Source organism: Hemicordylus capensis, chromosome 2 (assembly GCF_027244095.1).
Source record: "Hemicordylus capensis ecotype Gifberg chromosome 2, rHemCap1.1.pri, whole genome shotgun sequence".
In the NCBI taxonomy this organism is placed as follows: Eukaryota; Metazoa; Chordata; class Lepidosauria; order Squamata; family Cordylidae; genus Hemicordylus; species Hemicordylus capensis.
In genome coordinates this window covers 353,649,160-353,662,609 of record NC_069658.1, presented here as the reverse complement: position 1 = coordinate 353,662,609, position 13,450 = coordinate 353,649,160, and the positions used below count along the sequence as shown (strand labels likewise).

At 41.3% G+C, this 13,450-nt stretch overlaps 1 protein-coding gene across 9 annotated transcripts in view; it reads left to right on the top strand.

Moving 5' to 3' along the window:
* The window catches only part of ACSL6 (acyl-CoA synthetase long chain family member 6), a 166,467-nt gene that overhangs the window by 78,316 nt on the left and 74,701 nt on the right, over positions 1 to 13,450 (top strand). For 8 of the 9 annotated variants that reach the window (XM_053296876.1, XM_053296869.1, XM_053296875.1 and 5 more), the window contains one exon: positions 9,690 to 9,910. In XM_053296876.1, the coding sequence (XP_053152851.1) occupies positions 9,716 to 9,910 (195 nt within the window). In that variant the 5' untranslated portion in view covers positions 9,690 to 9,715. Of the gene's footprint in view, positions 1 to 387; positions 408 to 9,689; positions 9,911 to 13,450 lie in introns of those variants that run through there. The other variant, XM_053296874.1, reaches the window with a different exon arrangement.

Sequence of the window (13,450 nt, the reverse complement as noted above, 5' to 3'; positions counted from 1 at the left end):
AGGTAACATAAAGTCCAGTTCTTCATGGAGAGTATTAAGAGTCACTGCACTCTGATGTGAAATCTACAAGACAGTCTCTTTAAAATTTGGAGTTTGCAAAATTGCTGGATTTCTAGCAATCTCCTTAGATAGTATAGATTTCCCTTTCCCCCCATTCTACTTCTGGTTTTAGTTCACTTTGCATTCACACTCCTTATGTGTGCATTCTTTCGCACATTCATTTCTTGTGAGAAAATAAACATCTGCATAGGGCTAAAGTATACGAGCTGGAAGGTTAGACCGCACCTGAGCTGTCTTTTCATAAAGGTAAAGTGTGCCGTCGAGTCGGTGTTGACTCCTGGCGACCACAGAGTTCTGTGGTAGAATACAGGAGAGGTTTACCATTTCCTCTTCTCATGCAGTATGAGGTGGGTGTATTTCTGTTTTGTATAGATAATGCAGTTGCTTGTTCAATTGGATCTTTCAGCTATAGAGTTCCAGTAGTGGCTTTAATTAAAGATCAAAATAAGGCAACAGACAACCAGTGAAATTATTTACAGAAGGAAGGATTAATTACAATGTACTTAGGGGGTTATGTGTACATCCTGAAGCAGTCAGAAAAGCATAACTAATTTAGTGTGGATTAACACTTTACTTTTAATATGATAAATATTATTATTATTATTAATCATATCTGTTTATGCCTGATATGTACATCTCTAGGTGGTGTACAAAATTTACAATATTTAAAAATTGACACAGATTAAAATGCACAAAACAATAAAAATGGTAGCATAACACAAGAGTAGCATAAAACAATTATTAAAACAAATTATTAAAATTAATTGTAATTAAAAGAATTAAATACACAACAAACTAAAATACTATACCTGTGGGATTACTACTACTACTAATGTATTCCACTGTAATACCATATCTCACTGTAGTGTGTCAGAATCTTTGCCAACAAATGGTGCTGGGTTAGTGTCAAATTGTTTGATCTCTACTAGATATGAATTTCCACTTTGCGCATATGTTACATTGCACATTTACTCTTTCTGAATTAAATTTCAAATGCAAAGATCTGTGGCTGTTTGAAAGTCCCCCAATTTGCTTATGTATCTTAAAGACTGGATAAGCAATAGGATAAATGTGCACCTTTTTGCTCATTTTGTGACTGGATGAGAGGCTGAATATAAAAATGCTGGATTTGCATTTCTAAGTTCCTGCTTACCCATGTTTCTAGTGCTTGAGCTTCTTCCCATTTCACTCCAGAATGGTTTTAGCTGTAATTGGTAGCTAATATGAACACTTATTGACCCCAGTCAGTGAATATATTATGACCTCTCTTAATCAGACCCCTGTGGAATCAGAAATGGAAGCATTGGCAGGCTTCCCTATCCTCAAACATTTTGAATGGGGAAAAATATATCTCTTTTTAGGAAGATGAGAAATAACTAATTATCCGAATCTGGCAATACTTCAGGGTCAGACTTGATGTTACTGTATGTTACTTTGATTTGCAAAGGTACTTTGCAAGTGTGCCTTGTTTTTTTAATGTTAAACAGTCATGAGGGGCACTGTGGACTGGGACCACAGTGAGGTGAGGTTTGCTTTAACCCCACCATTCTCTGCCAAATCTGTAGCTGTTGTTTCCCAAAGGGAAGAAGATTTCCAATGGAACTTATGCTCCCTTTGCTTAATAAACAGCTGTTTTCTCAAATCCTTCTACCTTGTACCTCACAATGAGATCCACATACAAGAATGATTCTTGACTTTTGTACTTGATTATTTACAAATCATTACAATGAAGTAGGAATGAAGTTGAAGAACTTGGAAAAGCTCCAGCTTATACAAAACGGAACAGTCTGTCAGCTTAGTAACACACAGAGAGCATAGATGCATCACACCATCACCTCCTCAAAGATACTGAAAACTCTCCTTGCCGTACTTCATATAATTTATCTCTCTCTTCTGTCACTGAAAATGAAATCACTGGAGATTATCCATTGATTTCAAAACAAGAGGTTTTGTAAGAGCTGGATCTAGGTTTTAGCCTTTTCTTCATCCATAAGAGAATCACTGGCTGTGTCCAGTAATTTAAAATGTCATAACAGAGTTGAATCTAAGTGTGTGTTTCTGTAAGTTATTTAGTTTATTGGAAAGCTATCTGTATCACTTTTCTGAAACAATTTCCTCCGAAACAGTTTACAAAAGTTCAAAATGATTAGATATGTTTGTAATCCACATGTTTTATGGATTTATAAATCCATAAAAAGAAAAAGGTGGTTACAAACATCACATGCAACAGAATAAAACCAACTGTAACAATGATTTAATTTTCATTCCAAGTCAGCTGAAATAAAAATTGTTAAAGCTCACTTAAAATTGGCTAGCAAGGGGACCTGTGTGACCTCCTCAGCTATAAATTGATGCCATAGAAAAATCCCATTCCTAATTGCCACAAGTCAAATCTGAATTTGTGGCATGCCAGAGACCACAGCCTGCAATGATGACCTCAAGTGCCAGGCAGGTTTATATGGGTATGTGGTCCTTAGGGTGGCTCAGTCTCAGTTTGTAGAGAATTTTAAAGTTGAATTGAGCCCAGAAATTTACTGGGAGCCACTGCCAGTGTAACTGATATAACACCAGTGTGATATATTCCTAAGTTCAGCCCACATCTATCAATAACCTGAAAGCTGCAAGTCGTACTAGCTACAGTTGCTGAGCCATTTTCAAGGGCACATGGAGCACATTACTAGTCTGGATGTGAGTATATTCTGTGGCTAGGTCAGATTCTCTGGACAGCGTTGCAGTTGGTAAATCTGTCGGAGCCAATAAAAGGCCCTTCTGACCAGTGCCATCACCTGGATATCCCAAGTCAAATTCAGGCTCAGGAGCTCCTCCAAACTGTGCATCTGCGCCTTTAGTTGGAAGCACAATCCCAACTAATGCTGGATGTAAACTGCTCTCCAGATTAGTGGAATTCATTCTAGTAATGGCTGATATTCCCACTAATTTCCCTGTGAATTCCCCTGTTAACTGAGCAAAGTGTCACCTGTTTAAAGTAGTGATTCTCTTTATTTCGCAGGGGGAGAGCAACTGGCCCTATCCAGCCCCAGCACAGTATCCCTCCAATGTCTGTTGCTGGTGTATATCTTATGTTTCCTTTTTAGATTGTGAGCCCTTTGGGGACAGGGAGCCATACACACACACACACACACACACACACTCTGCTTTGGGAACTTTTGTTGAAAAGCGATATATAAATATTCATCTTCGTAATGGTAGAAAGTCACTGTGTGGAAAGCACCTCCTCAGTGTTTAGTAATCCAAAATTGTGCCAGACTCTCCTCCCTCCAGTAGCACTATTTATGCAAAAATATCCCTGAGGCTGTGCAACCCTCACTGGTGTTATTTCCACATGTTAAATTGTGTTTCTGAAGGAGGAGAGAGTGGTGAAAATTCCCATCCCCCCTGTGCAGCTCTGGATTACTAAACGTTGTGGAGATGCTTTGCATGCAGCACATCTGGACCAATAGTAGAGATGTTAGCCAGTGTTTTTCCATCTTGTTTGGATTAAGTTCAGTTTGTTCATCTTCATCCAGATCAGAACCACTTCTAGGCCCCCATTTGAATTTCCGGCGCTCCCTGGAAGTAGTTGATAAAAATGATAGGTAGAAGTGAGTGACATCAGCATATTGATCCCCACGAAATTATACAATAACCATATAATGAAACGTAAGCCATAACTTGATCCAATGTAGTACTATAACCCAAAATATTGACAGTCTAAGATAAGACAAAACATAAATGATTGGAAAACATATAACACGCTTGATCTGGTCTTTCATTCTGATCAGGGTGGTGTTCCGTGGGTGGGGACTCCTGAGATTTTTCCATTATCATGGACGGACCACCATCTGGTTAAGGTTGGACTCACAATCACGTCCCACCTTCGCAGGGCTGAAGAACCTATTAGGATGGTCTGCCCGAGAAGATTATTGGATCCAATAGGATTCTAAGAAGCTTTGGAGGGATTTAGAGTTGGCTCTGCTGGTGATCCTGTTGATGCTCTGGTGGAGAATTGGAACAGCAAACTCACTGGGGCAGTAGACACAATTGCTCCTAAGCATCCTCTCCGACTCTCTGCAAAATTGGCTCCTTGGCATAGGGAAGAACTACGAGGGCTGAAGTGGCAAGGTAGATGACTAGAGCGCAAGTGGAGAAAGACTCCAGTCGAATCTGACAGATTGCAATATAGAACTCATTTGAAGACCTATGCTCAGGCAATACGTGTGGCAAAGAAGCAATTCTTTGTTGCCAGTATTGCATCCACAAGTTCACGTACAGCGGAGGAGTTCAGAGTTGTGAGAGGGCTAGTATGTGCCCTTCCTCCTTTGAATCAGAATCTGGAACCATTGATTACCTGCTGTGACGTGTTTAATGAATTCTTTGTGGGGGAAATCTCTTTTATTTGGGCCGATTTAGACTCAATCTCCACAATTACTTCAGTACCTGACATGGAGGTGTCCAGCAACTCCTCTTGTGTGGTTAGGTCGGATCAGTTCTGGTTTGTGACTCCTGAGGATGTGGACAAGCTGCTTGGAGTGGTGTAGCCTACTACCTGTTCTCTTGACCCTTTCCAGACATGGCTTATAATATCCAGCTGGGGGATTGTTGTAGGAGGCCTGGTAGAGATCATAAATGCTTCTCTAAGGGAGGGAAAGATGCCTCCTTGTCTTAAGGAGGCAATTATTAGACCTCTTCTGAAGAAGCTTACCTTGGATCCCTCAGATCTGAGCAACTATTGGCCTGTTTCCAACCTTCCATGGCTGGGCAAGGTGATTGAGAGGGTGGTAGCCTCCCAGCTCCAGACAGTCTTGGAGAAAACTGATTATCTAGACCCATTTCAAACTGGCTTTGGGGTGGGCTATGGGCTGGAAATTGCCTTGGTCGGCTTGATGGATGATCTCCAATTGAGAATTGACAGAGGAAGTGTGACTCTGTTGGTCCTTTTGGACCTCTTGGCGGTTTTTGATACTATTGACCATAGTATCCTTCTGGAGTGTCTGAGGGGCTTGGGAGTGGGAGGCACTGTTCTGCAGTGGTTCCGCTCCTACCTTTTGGGCAAATTCCAGATGGTGTCCCTCGGGGACTGTTGTTCTTCAAAATCTGAACTTTCATATGGTGTCCCTCAGGGCTCCGTATTGTCTCCAATGTTGTTTAATATCTACATAAAACTGCTGGGAGAGATCATCAGGAGATTTGTTGCAGGGTGCTATCAGTATGCGGATGACACCCAAATCTATTTCTTCGTGTCAACTTCATCCAGAGAAGGCATAACCTCCCTAAATGCCTGTCTGGAGTCGGTGATGGGCTGGATGAGGGATAACAAACTGAGACTGAATCCAGATAAGATTAAGGAACTTATCTGCGGGGTCAAAATTTGGGAGATGACTTTGATCTGCCTGTTCTGGATGGGGTCACACTTCCCCAGAAGGAACAGGTGCATAGTCTGGGGGTGCTTCTGGATCCGGGCCTCTCCCTGGTTTCTCAGGTTGAGGAGGTGGTCAGAGGTGCCTTTTATCAGCTTTGGCTGATACTCCAGCTCAATCTGTTTCCTCCTCATTAAAAAAAGTCTTTGAATCTATACAACTAATATTTTACCAATAAACCCAGCTGAATCAAAACATATTTATCACCAGGGTCAAAATAAGTCTTTAAAGGTGTTAATGGGGAAATAGTCCCTATCAACTCCTTATGTCTTTTCTTCCATATCTGGTACATGGCTTTAGTAAATAAATGGTTAATCTTGGCTATCTTTTTGGAATAAAATTGGAATAAAAAAGAACTTGTCTTAAAAAACCATCTGCCTTTTGTACATTATCTATTTGGACCCATTACTAAGAACTTGAGTGTCTTGCCCAGGGCTGCTCAGCTTCAGTCGTCCTGCAGATGTTGGCCTGCAACTCGAATAATCCCTGGCTACTGGTCACTGTGGCTAGGGATCATGGGAGTTGTAGTCCAAAAACAGCTGTGTGCCCCCTAAGTTTAGCAGTCCCTGTTTTGGTGGACTAATGCTGCCTTAGTTTTTGCTTTAGAGCAGCATATTTGTCACTCAAACAAGGGAAAATATAAATATACTTGGATCTTATGCCTGTAGGCAGGAAATGCAGCTAGAGTGTTATTAAAATTTGTTTCTCATAAGTAGTATACCTCAAATTTTCACAGTGGAGTAGAATTGCCACTGGCTAGAGATAAGAACCCTCAATGTGTACTTTAAATGCAAAACTGAAAGTGCCACACTTTAGGTCTGGTCTAATTTTTCAGTGCTTTTCCTTTCATAACTGAAGATTCTCAGAGAAGCAATACCGTCTGTGTGTATGTGTATGTGATCTTATCATATAACCACCCTTAACCACCCTGAGCCATTTTTGGAAGGGTGGTATAGAAATTGAATTTTTATTTATTTTTATTATTATTATTTATTAATATGGTTTGTCACCAGGGCTTAATTATATTTAAAATGGAAATCATCACCCATTCAGAGTGTATTGGTATTGGTTTTTTAGGCATAGTGGCCTTATGCTGGTTTATGCATTACTTTTGCTGTTGGGTAAGAGTACTTGCTACCTCACCCCATTTTTGTAAGTGTGGTGAAGCAGACCTCATCACAAGATCAAAACCATCATATTCTGAGTCCCCTCTCTATACAATGGTGGCCAATGATTGGAATTATAAATGTGCACAAATCATTTTTTGTGATTCAATTTGAACTCAAATTGAATCACAAAAAATATTGAATTGCTTGGTTGAACCAGCTGGCCATTGCCAGCTGGTTTGACAAATCAAATCAAAAATTTGCAAAAAAAAAAAAAGTGATTAGCCCAAAGGGAACAATGGGGAACTCACATCACCACATACTTCCCCATGGGTAGGTCCTAGGGACACCAAAGTGGGTCGGGTGGTAGGGCATGATGAGTGCTACCTACCACCCAAACCACAAAAGAATCAGGAAGCAGACAGTTAAATTTTTTGTTTTAAACTTTCCCCCAAAGCCCCATAGGATCCTATGGGGGTTTAGGTTTAAATTTTAAAAAATTGTCCTCTTGCCCATTTCTTTTATGGGTTGGGTTACTGTGGTGATGGTAGCACCCATCACAGCCTACCACCTAGAACCTCCCTAGAACCTGCCTATGGAGAACAATGGGGTGTTATGAGTTCCACATTGTTCCCTATGGGTGAAACAAGCAGGGTGCAGTGGACAAATTTTTGCAACCCTGCCTTGAAAAACAACAGAGCAGAACAGAAGCAGCCAACATAGGAACATAGGAAGCTGCCATATACTGAGTCAGACCATTGGTCTATCTAGCTCAGTATTGTCTTCACAGACTGGCAACGGCTTCTCCAAGGTTGCAGGCAGAAATCTCTTTCAGCCCTTTCTTGGAGAAGCCAGGGAGGGAACTTGGAGCCTAAATGCTCTTCCCAGAGTGGCTCCACCCCCTAAGGGGAATATCTCACCGTGCTCACACTTCTAGTTTCCCATTCATATGCAACCAGGGCAGACCCTGCTTAGTTAAGGGGACAAATCATGCTTGCTACCACAAGACCATCTCTTCTTTCCTAACACAGAACAATACATTTTGCCAAACTCACAATCCAAAGATGGCTAAAAAAGAATCCACTGCCAGCCACAGTGCCTGCACTTCAGTAACATCATTGGCACAAGTTGCTCTCTCACACACAAATATGATTCCATCCTTACTTGCAACAGCTGCCACAGCACAGTAGCACCCTTAGCAGCCAGGAAGCATAGCCATAAGCTCAAGTACAGCAATGTCTTCAGCCACATTTTGACTCAGTACAACACTTTGTAATGTAGATTGCAGAGCAGACCAGAGCAGTGAGTGAAAGCACAAGTTAGTCTCAAAGCCAGACATGGAGCTCATCTCACAGCAATCACCAAGAAGATATTACACACATACACATAGTTGAGCTGCCACTGTCCAATGCCACAACACAAACCAAAGCACAACTCAAGGCAGGCAGGCACCCAAGTTCTGTTTTTGTCAATCTGAGATCCAGCAAAACCAGATAGTTAATACAGCAGTAATAGCACAGCATATTGTACTCAGTGCTACAAAAAGAAAACCACAAAATCAAACCTTGATTCCTTCCTTCCTGATGTATCATTTTCAAGGACACACTGTGGGCTTTCTCTACCTCCCAGTCCCTTTAATACATTTTGAAATACCCTCCAAAAGTGTTCCCCTCCCTTCTTCCAGCTAATGGGGGCACAGTTGCCCATGCCAACACTTGATTTGAATGACAACATGCCAATCAAGAAGCAAGGAGCTCTCAAGCCAATCGGAAGCCAGTGCCAGTTAACCAATTGGCAAGGGGCGAAAGCCTGCCAAAATGGCCACTCTAATCATGTGCATCTATTTGACCTTAAATCTTTTAAGGAACGATTTGATTCACAGTCGAATCCACAAGTCACTCCAATTTGGCATTAATTGAAATCCATATCCTTAGTTGGATGCTACATGATGACACCAATCTGTACAGTGAATGTTTGTTTATTATTTATTCAATTTCTATACTGCCCTTCCAAAAATGGCTCAGGGCAGTTTACATTAAGACAAAACAATTAAAATCAATTAACAATTAAAAACAGAAACCATAAAACAATTAGCAGTTAAAATATTCAAAACAGTTTTTTTTAAAAACCCTGGAAAACCAGGTTACAGCAAGTTAAAAACATTTACAACAAATTAAAAACCCTGGAAGGTTTTGAGGGCTCTCAAAAGGCCAGTAATGAATTCAAATTATGGATTTCTGCAGGTAGTGCATTCCACAGCCCAGGAGCAGCTACAGAAAAGGCCGTCCTCTGAGTTGCCACCAGACATACCTGTGGTAACTGGAGACGGACCTCCTCACCTGACCTTAACATGCAGTGGGGATTATGCAGAAGAAGGTGCTCTCTAAGGAAACCTGGACCTAAGTCATTCAGGGCCTTAAAGGTAATAACCAGCACTTTGTATTTTGCCCAGAAACATATTGGCAGCCAGTGTAACTGTTTCAAGACAGGCATAATATGGTCTCTCTGGGTCTCCTCAGAGACCAGTCTGGCTGCTGCATTTTGAACTAACCGAAGTTTCTGGTCTAGGTACAAAGGCTACCCCACATAGAGTTCATTGCAATAGTTAGGCCTGGAGGTTACTAGCTGATGCACCACTGTTTTGAGGTCGTCCTCTTCAAGGAATGGACGCAGCTGTCGAATCAGCCGAAACTGATAGAAAGCACTCCTGGCCATGACCTCCACCTGAGATACCAGGATGAGGCCTGGGTCCAGGAGTACTCCCAAGCTTTGCACCTGCTCCTTCTGGAGGAGTGTAACCCCATCCAGCACAGGAAGATCAAACTCGTCCCTCAGATTCTGAACCCCTACAGTGAGCACTGAATGTTGCTGCATGGTGCTGCCAGGAAGGTGGGGAACTTGTTATGAGGATTGGAACCCCTATGGTGAAAGTAATATATAGATCAGCTCCTTGCTTTCAGTGTTGCTACTGCTAATTGCTACTAGGCATTTTTATTTGCTGTTTGAGTGTGAAGCCCAGTTTATAGAGCAGTGTAGCAGTAGTCTGTGTTCCATTTTCTTTAGATTCAATCAAACCAATTCATTATTTCTCCACTGATTTCTGCAGAGGTTGCCATTTCGATATTTGAAAAGATGCAAGCACAAGAAATCCTAAGGAACCTGCGGCTTCCAGAGTTTGATGACTTCAGCCAGTTTTTCCGGAATTTGCCAGCTGCCACCTTGGTAGGCATTGGTGCCTTTGCAGCTGTTGTTGCATACTGGCTGGCTAGCCGACCAAAAGCAGTGAAACCACCATGTGACCTCCTGATGCAATCCGAAGACGTTGAGGTGAGGCTGATGCTCTTTGTAGAGAACTACGTTAAATTTTATGACACAACATAATCTTTATGCTGTGTTTTTTTCATTTGTAGGTGGTGCAGGATTTATTTCATTGATTTGTATATTATTAGTAGGCAGTAATTTTGACATTGTGACAGTGCAGTTGATGTTAGCAGAATGGCTTGCCTAGAGTGGTTTTATGGTTTTTGTCTGGAACTTTATGGTAAGGTACTAGATCTGCCTTCCAGATCTAAAAGTTGATGGCTGACAGACTGAGGAAAATTACTATGTGTAGTCCCATTGAAATTAAAAGGATAAGTTAAGATGTTTAACTAGTCCTTTCGATTTCAGTTGGACTTTGAGTAACTTTCCGCAGTATGTCAGCTGATATTTTTAAGAATTCCGTGTACCAATTCTGTCAAAACCCCAGATATTGTTACACATGCACATTTTGATTGGATGCAAAGTTCTAAATCTCATGTTTACAGTGAGAGATGCTACATTAGAGTGTGTTAACGGATGACTGGATACTCTATCACACACAGCAAGATATACAGAGGGTGTGTATAAGGTAGATACGGTGGGTGGCATCCTGACTAACAAAATATGCATGTAAGGGGGTTCTGTGAGAACATCATGCTGAAAGCCTTTGTGAACTCTCACAGTCCTCCTGTGTGCATGCTGTCGTGCCACAAGGTTAGCACTTCCAAGTATTGCTCTGGAAGTGCTCTGCAATATCAGAAACATCTCACCGACCTTCACTGACATATTTCTGATCTAGCAGAGCACTCCCGGAACACCAGCAGCATTCAGGAGTGTTAGTCCTGTGGCTCAGCAATGTGCATGTAGGAAGACTCGGGGAGGGGTTTGGGGGGGGGGCGGTTTACATTAATATCCCGCTCTTCCTCCAAGGAGCCCAGAGCGGTGTACTACATACTTAAGTTTTCTCCTCACAACAACCCTGAACCCTGTGAAGTAGGTTAGGCTGAGAAAGAAGTGACTGGCCCAAAGTCTCCCAGCTAGTATCATGGCTGAATGGATATTTGAACTCGGGTCTCCTCAGTCCTAGTCCAGCCCTCTAACCACTACACCACGCTGAGTTGTGGGTGGGTTCCTTGCCTATTTCCACAGAGCTTCCTTGTACACACCTTTTGATAACCAGGATATCAGGTGTGAGCGGGAAGTCCATATTTGTTTAATGTGTTGTGAATGGATATCAGTCATTGTGAGGAGGTACAAACATTTAACATGGTGATTAAATTTGACAATTAAATTCCTCCTATATCATGGTATTTAGATATGAACTAGAACTGTCTTAGAGTGGGCTTGTCCACAAAGAACTACTGCCTGTGTATTTCTTCACTTTTTAGCAATATTACATGATATTTTTGTTATAAACATGTCATAGTCCAAATAATTAATTTGGTTGCCCTGGTTTTCAAATCTGCTATTGCCTATCAGTAAATGCTTTAAAAAGAAGCACTAGCTGAGGTGAATTCTGGTGTTGTAACTCAAAGTATACACAATCCCTCACAGTTCTGTATCATCCATATTAAAATAGAACATGGAAGATAAAGCTTTCTAGATATTAGTGAAGATTTTACAATGTTTGTTTTCTGAATAACACAAATGATGTAACAGAATCCCCTTGGGACAGTTCTTGTTTGCAACTTGCTTTGCAATCCTTTAAGACATATTTGTAAAAACATAGACAAGGCAGAGTAATTATACTATTGAGATTCCATTTATGGTACTAAGAAAGCCCTCATTATTACTCTTCAATAATAATGAATAATAACAGTTTCTCTAGGGAAATGGTGCAGTCCATTCCTGATGCTGTAAGGGCTGCTTAGTGTTATCCAAATGTGTAATTTGCAGGTGACCCAGAACAAACTTCTTAGGCATAGTGGGCGTTCAAACTGATTGGAGAACTTTGAGGTTTTACTGAGTCAAGTGGAGTTTTTCATTCATGATGCATCAAGCATTTTCTCTATCAAGAGAAATTACTAAGCTACCTACAGGAAATCTAGAAAGACCAGTCAGAGAGAGATGTTCAGGAGGAAAATGCTGAAGAAATAAATGTTCACACAGAGGAATAATTGAACATAAATATTCTCATGTTTAAATGAACTTTTGACTTGACTGTCACTCTGTAATGTAATGGTGTGACCTAGTTTATTCTGGTTCACTAACAAGGAACAGCCAAACAAAACCCAGTGCTGCCTTCAACTTACTTTGGAGAAGCAGGATCATTTAAAAATCTAGGATGATCACCACAGTTGGCCTTAAGCACCTGGGCACCCAAATCAAGCTGCTAAAGTTATGCTTCTCCCCCTAATTTGAAATGCATGTATTTAAAAGCTCTCCTCTATCATTCTGCCTTCTACCTTATTCCTAAGCTGCATCTGCAACAGGTCTGTTGCTGAGATCTATGACCCATCTTATTTATTTATTTGTGAATGAATGAATGTATATACCGCCTTTCATTAAAACAATCCCAAAGCGGTTTACAGCTTGTAAAAAAGACACAATTAGAATATTAAGCTAAAAAATATAAAACAAATCTGATTGAAAAGATTTAAAATACAAGCATAAAAACTGTACAAAATACAAAGCAGCAGTAGTAGAGACAATCATATAAAAGCCTGGGTAAAAAGCCAAGATTGAACATGCTTTCTAAGAACTGTGATGGAGAGACCAAGGAACGAATAGCCACAGAGAGAGCATTCCAGAGTCTGGGGGCAGCAACAGAGAAGGCCCTGTCCCGCGTGCACGACAACCGAGCCTCCCTCATTGTCGGCACCTGGAGCAGAGCCCTCTCAGATGACCTCGTCAAGCGCGCAGCAACCCTTGGGAGCAGCCAGTCCCTCAGATATCCTGGGCCCAAACCTTCACAATATCATGTGGCCTATCTTCTTGTACTTTCAGTGTATTTCCAGCTTTTCAACTTAATGATTAGTATCAGAGATGCAGCTCGGTAATTTTGGAACCTGGGCCTATGGGGAGCCCTCTTGCAAAATAAGCATCCTCTCCACTCTCACTCACACATACATTCACCATGGTTTCACATAGCATTCTTGAGCACACAATTGTTTAAATGCTTTAAAAAAATTCAAAAAATTATTAAAAATCAACAAATAGACTGATCTGCTAAGGCTAAATGTACAGAGCCCTCCCATCCTGCCCACATCTGTTCCTGATATCAGAGCTCTATGCCAAGCCATTACAGGAGGGTTGGGCAGAAAAGAGGGGTATTTCACCCTTTTTTATGAAGACAAAGGGCAGATTCCTCCACATGGGGGTGGAATGATGGCCCAAGGTGGGGCTTCAGTTCCAGAAGGGAATATAGGACTTTTTTGAAGTTTAATCCTGCTCCCATTATTTTTTAAAAAATGGATTGACCAATCTGTTTCAAATCAAATATACAGAGCCCTCCCATCCTGCCCCGCAGCTGTGCCAAATATCAAAGTCCTAGGCCACGCCATCTTGGAAATATCCCAAAGTGGGGAATGACCCATAAAAGTCCCATATAATTCCACCCACACCCCT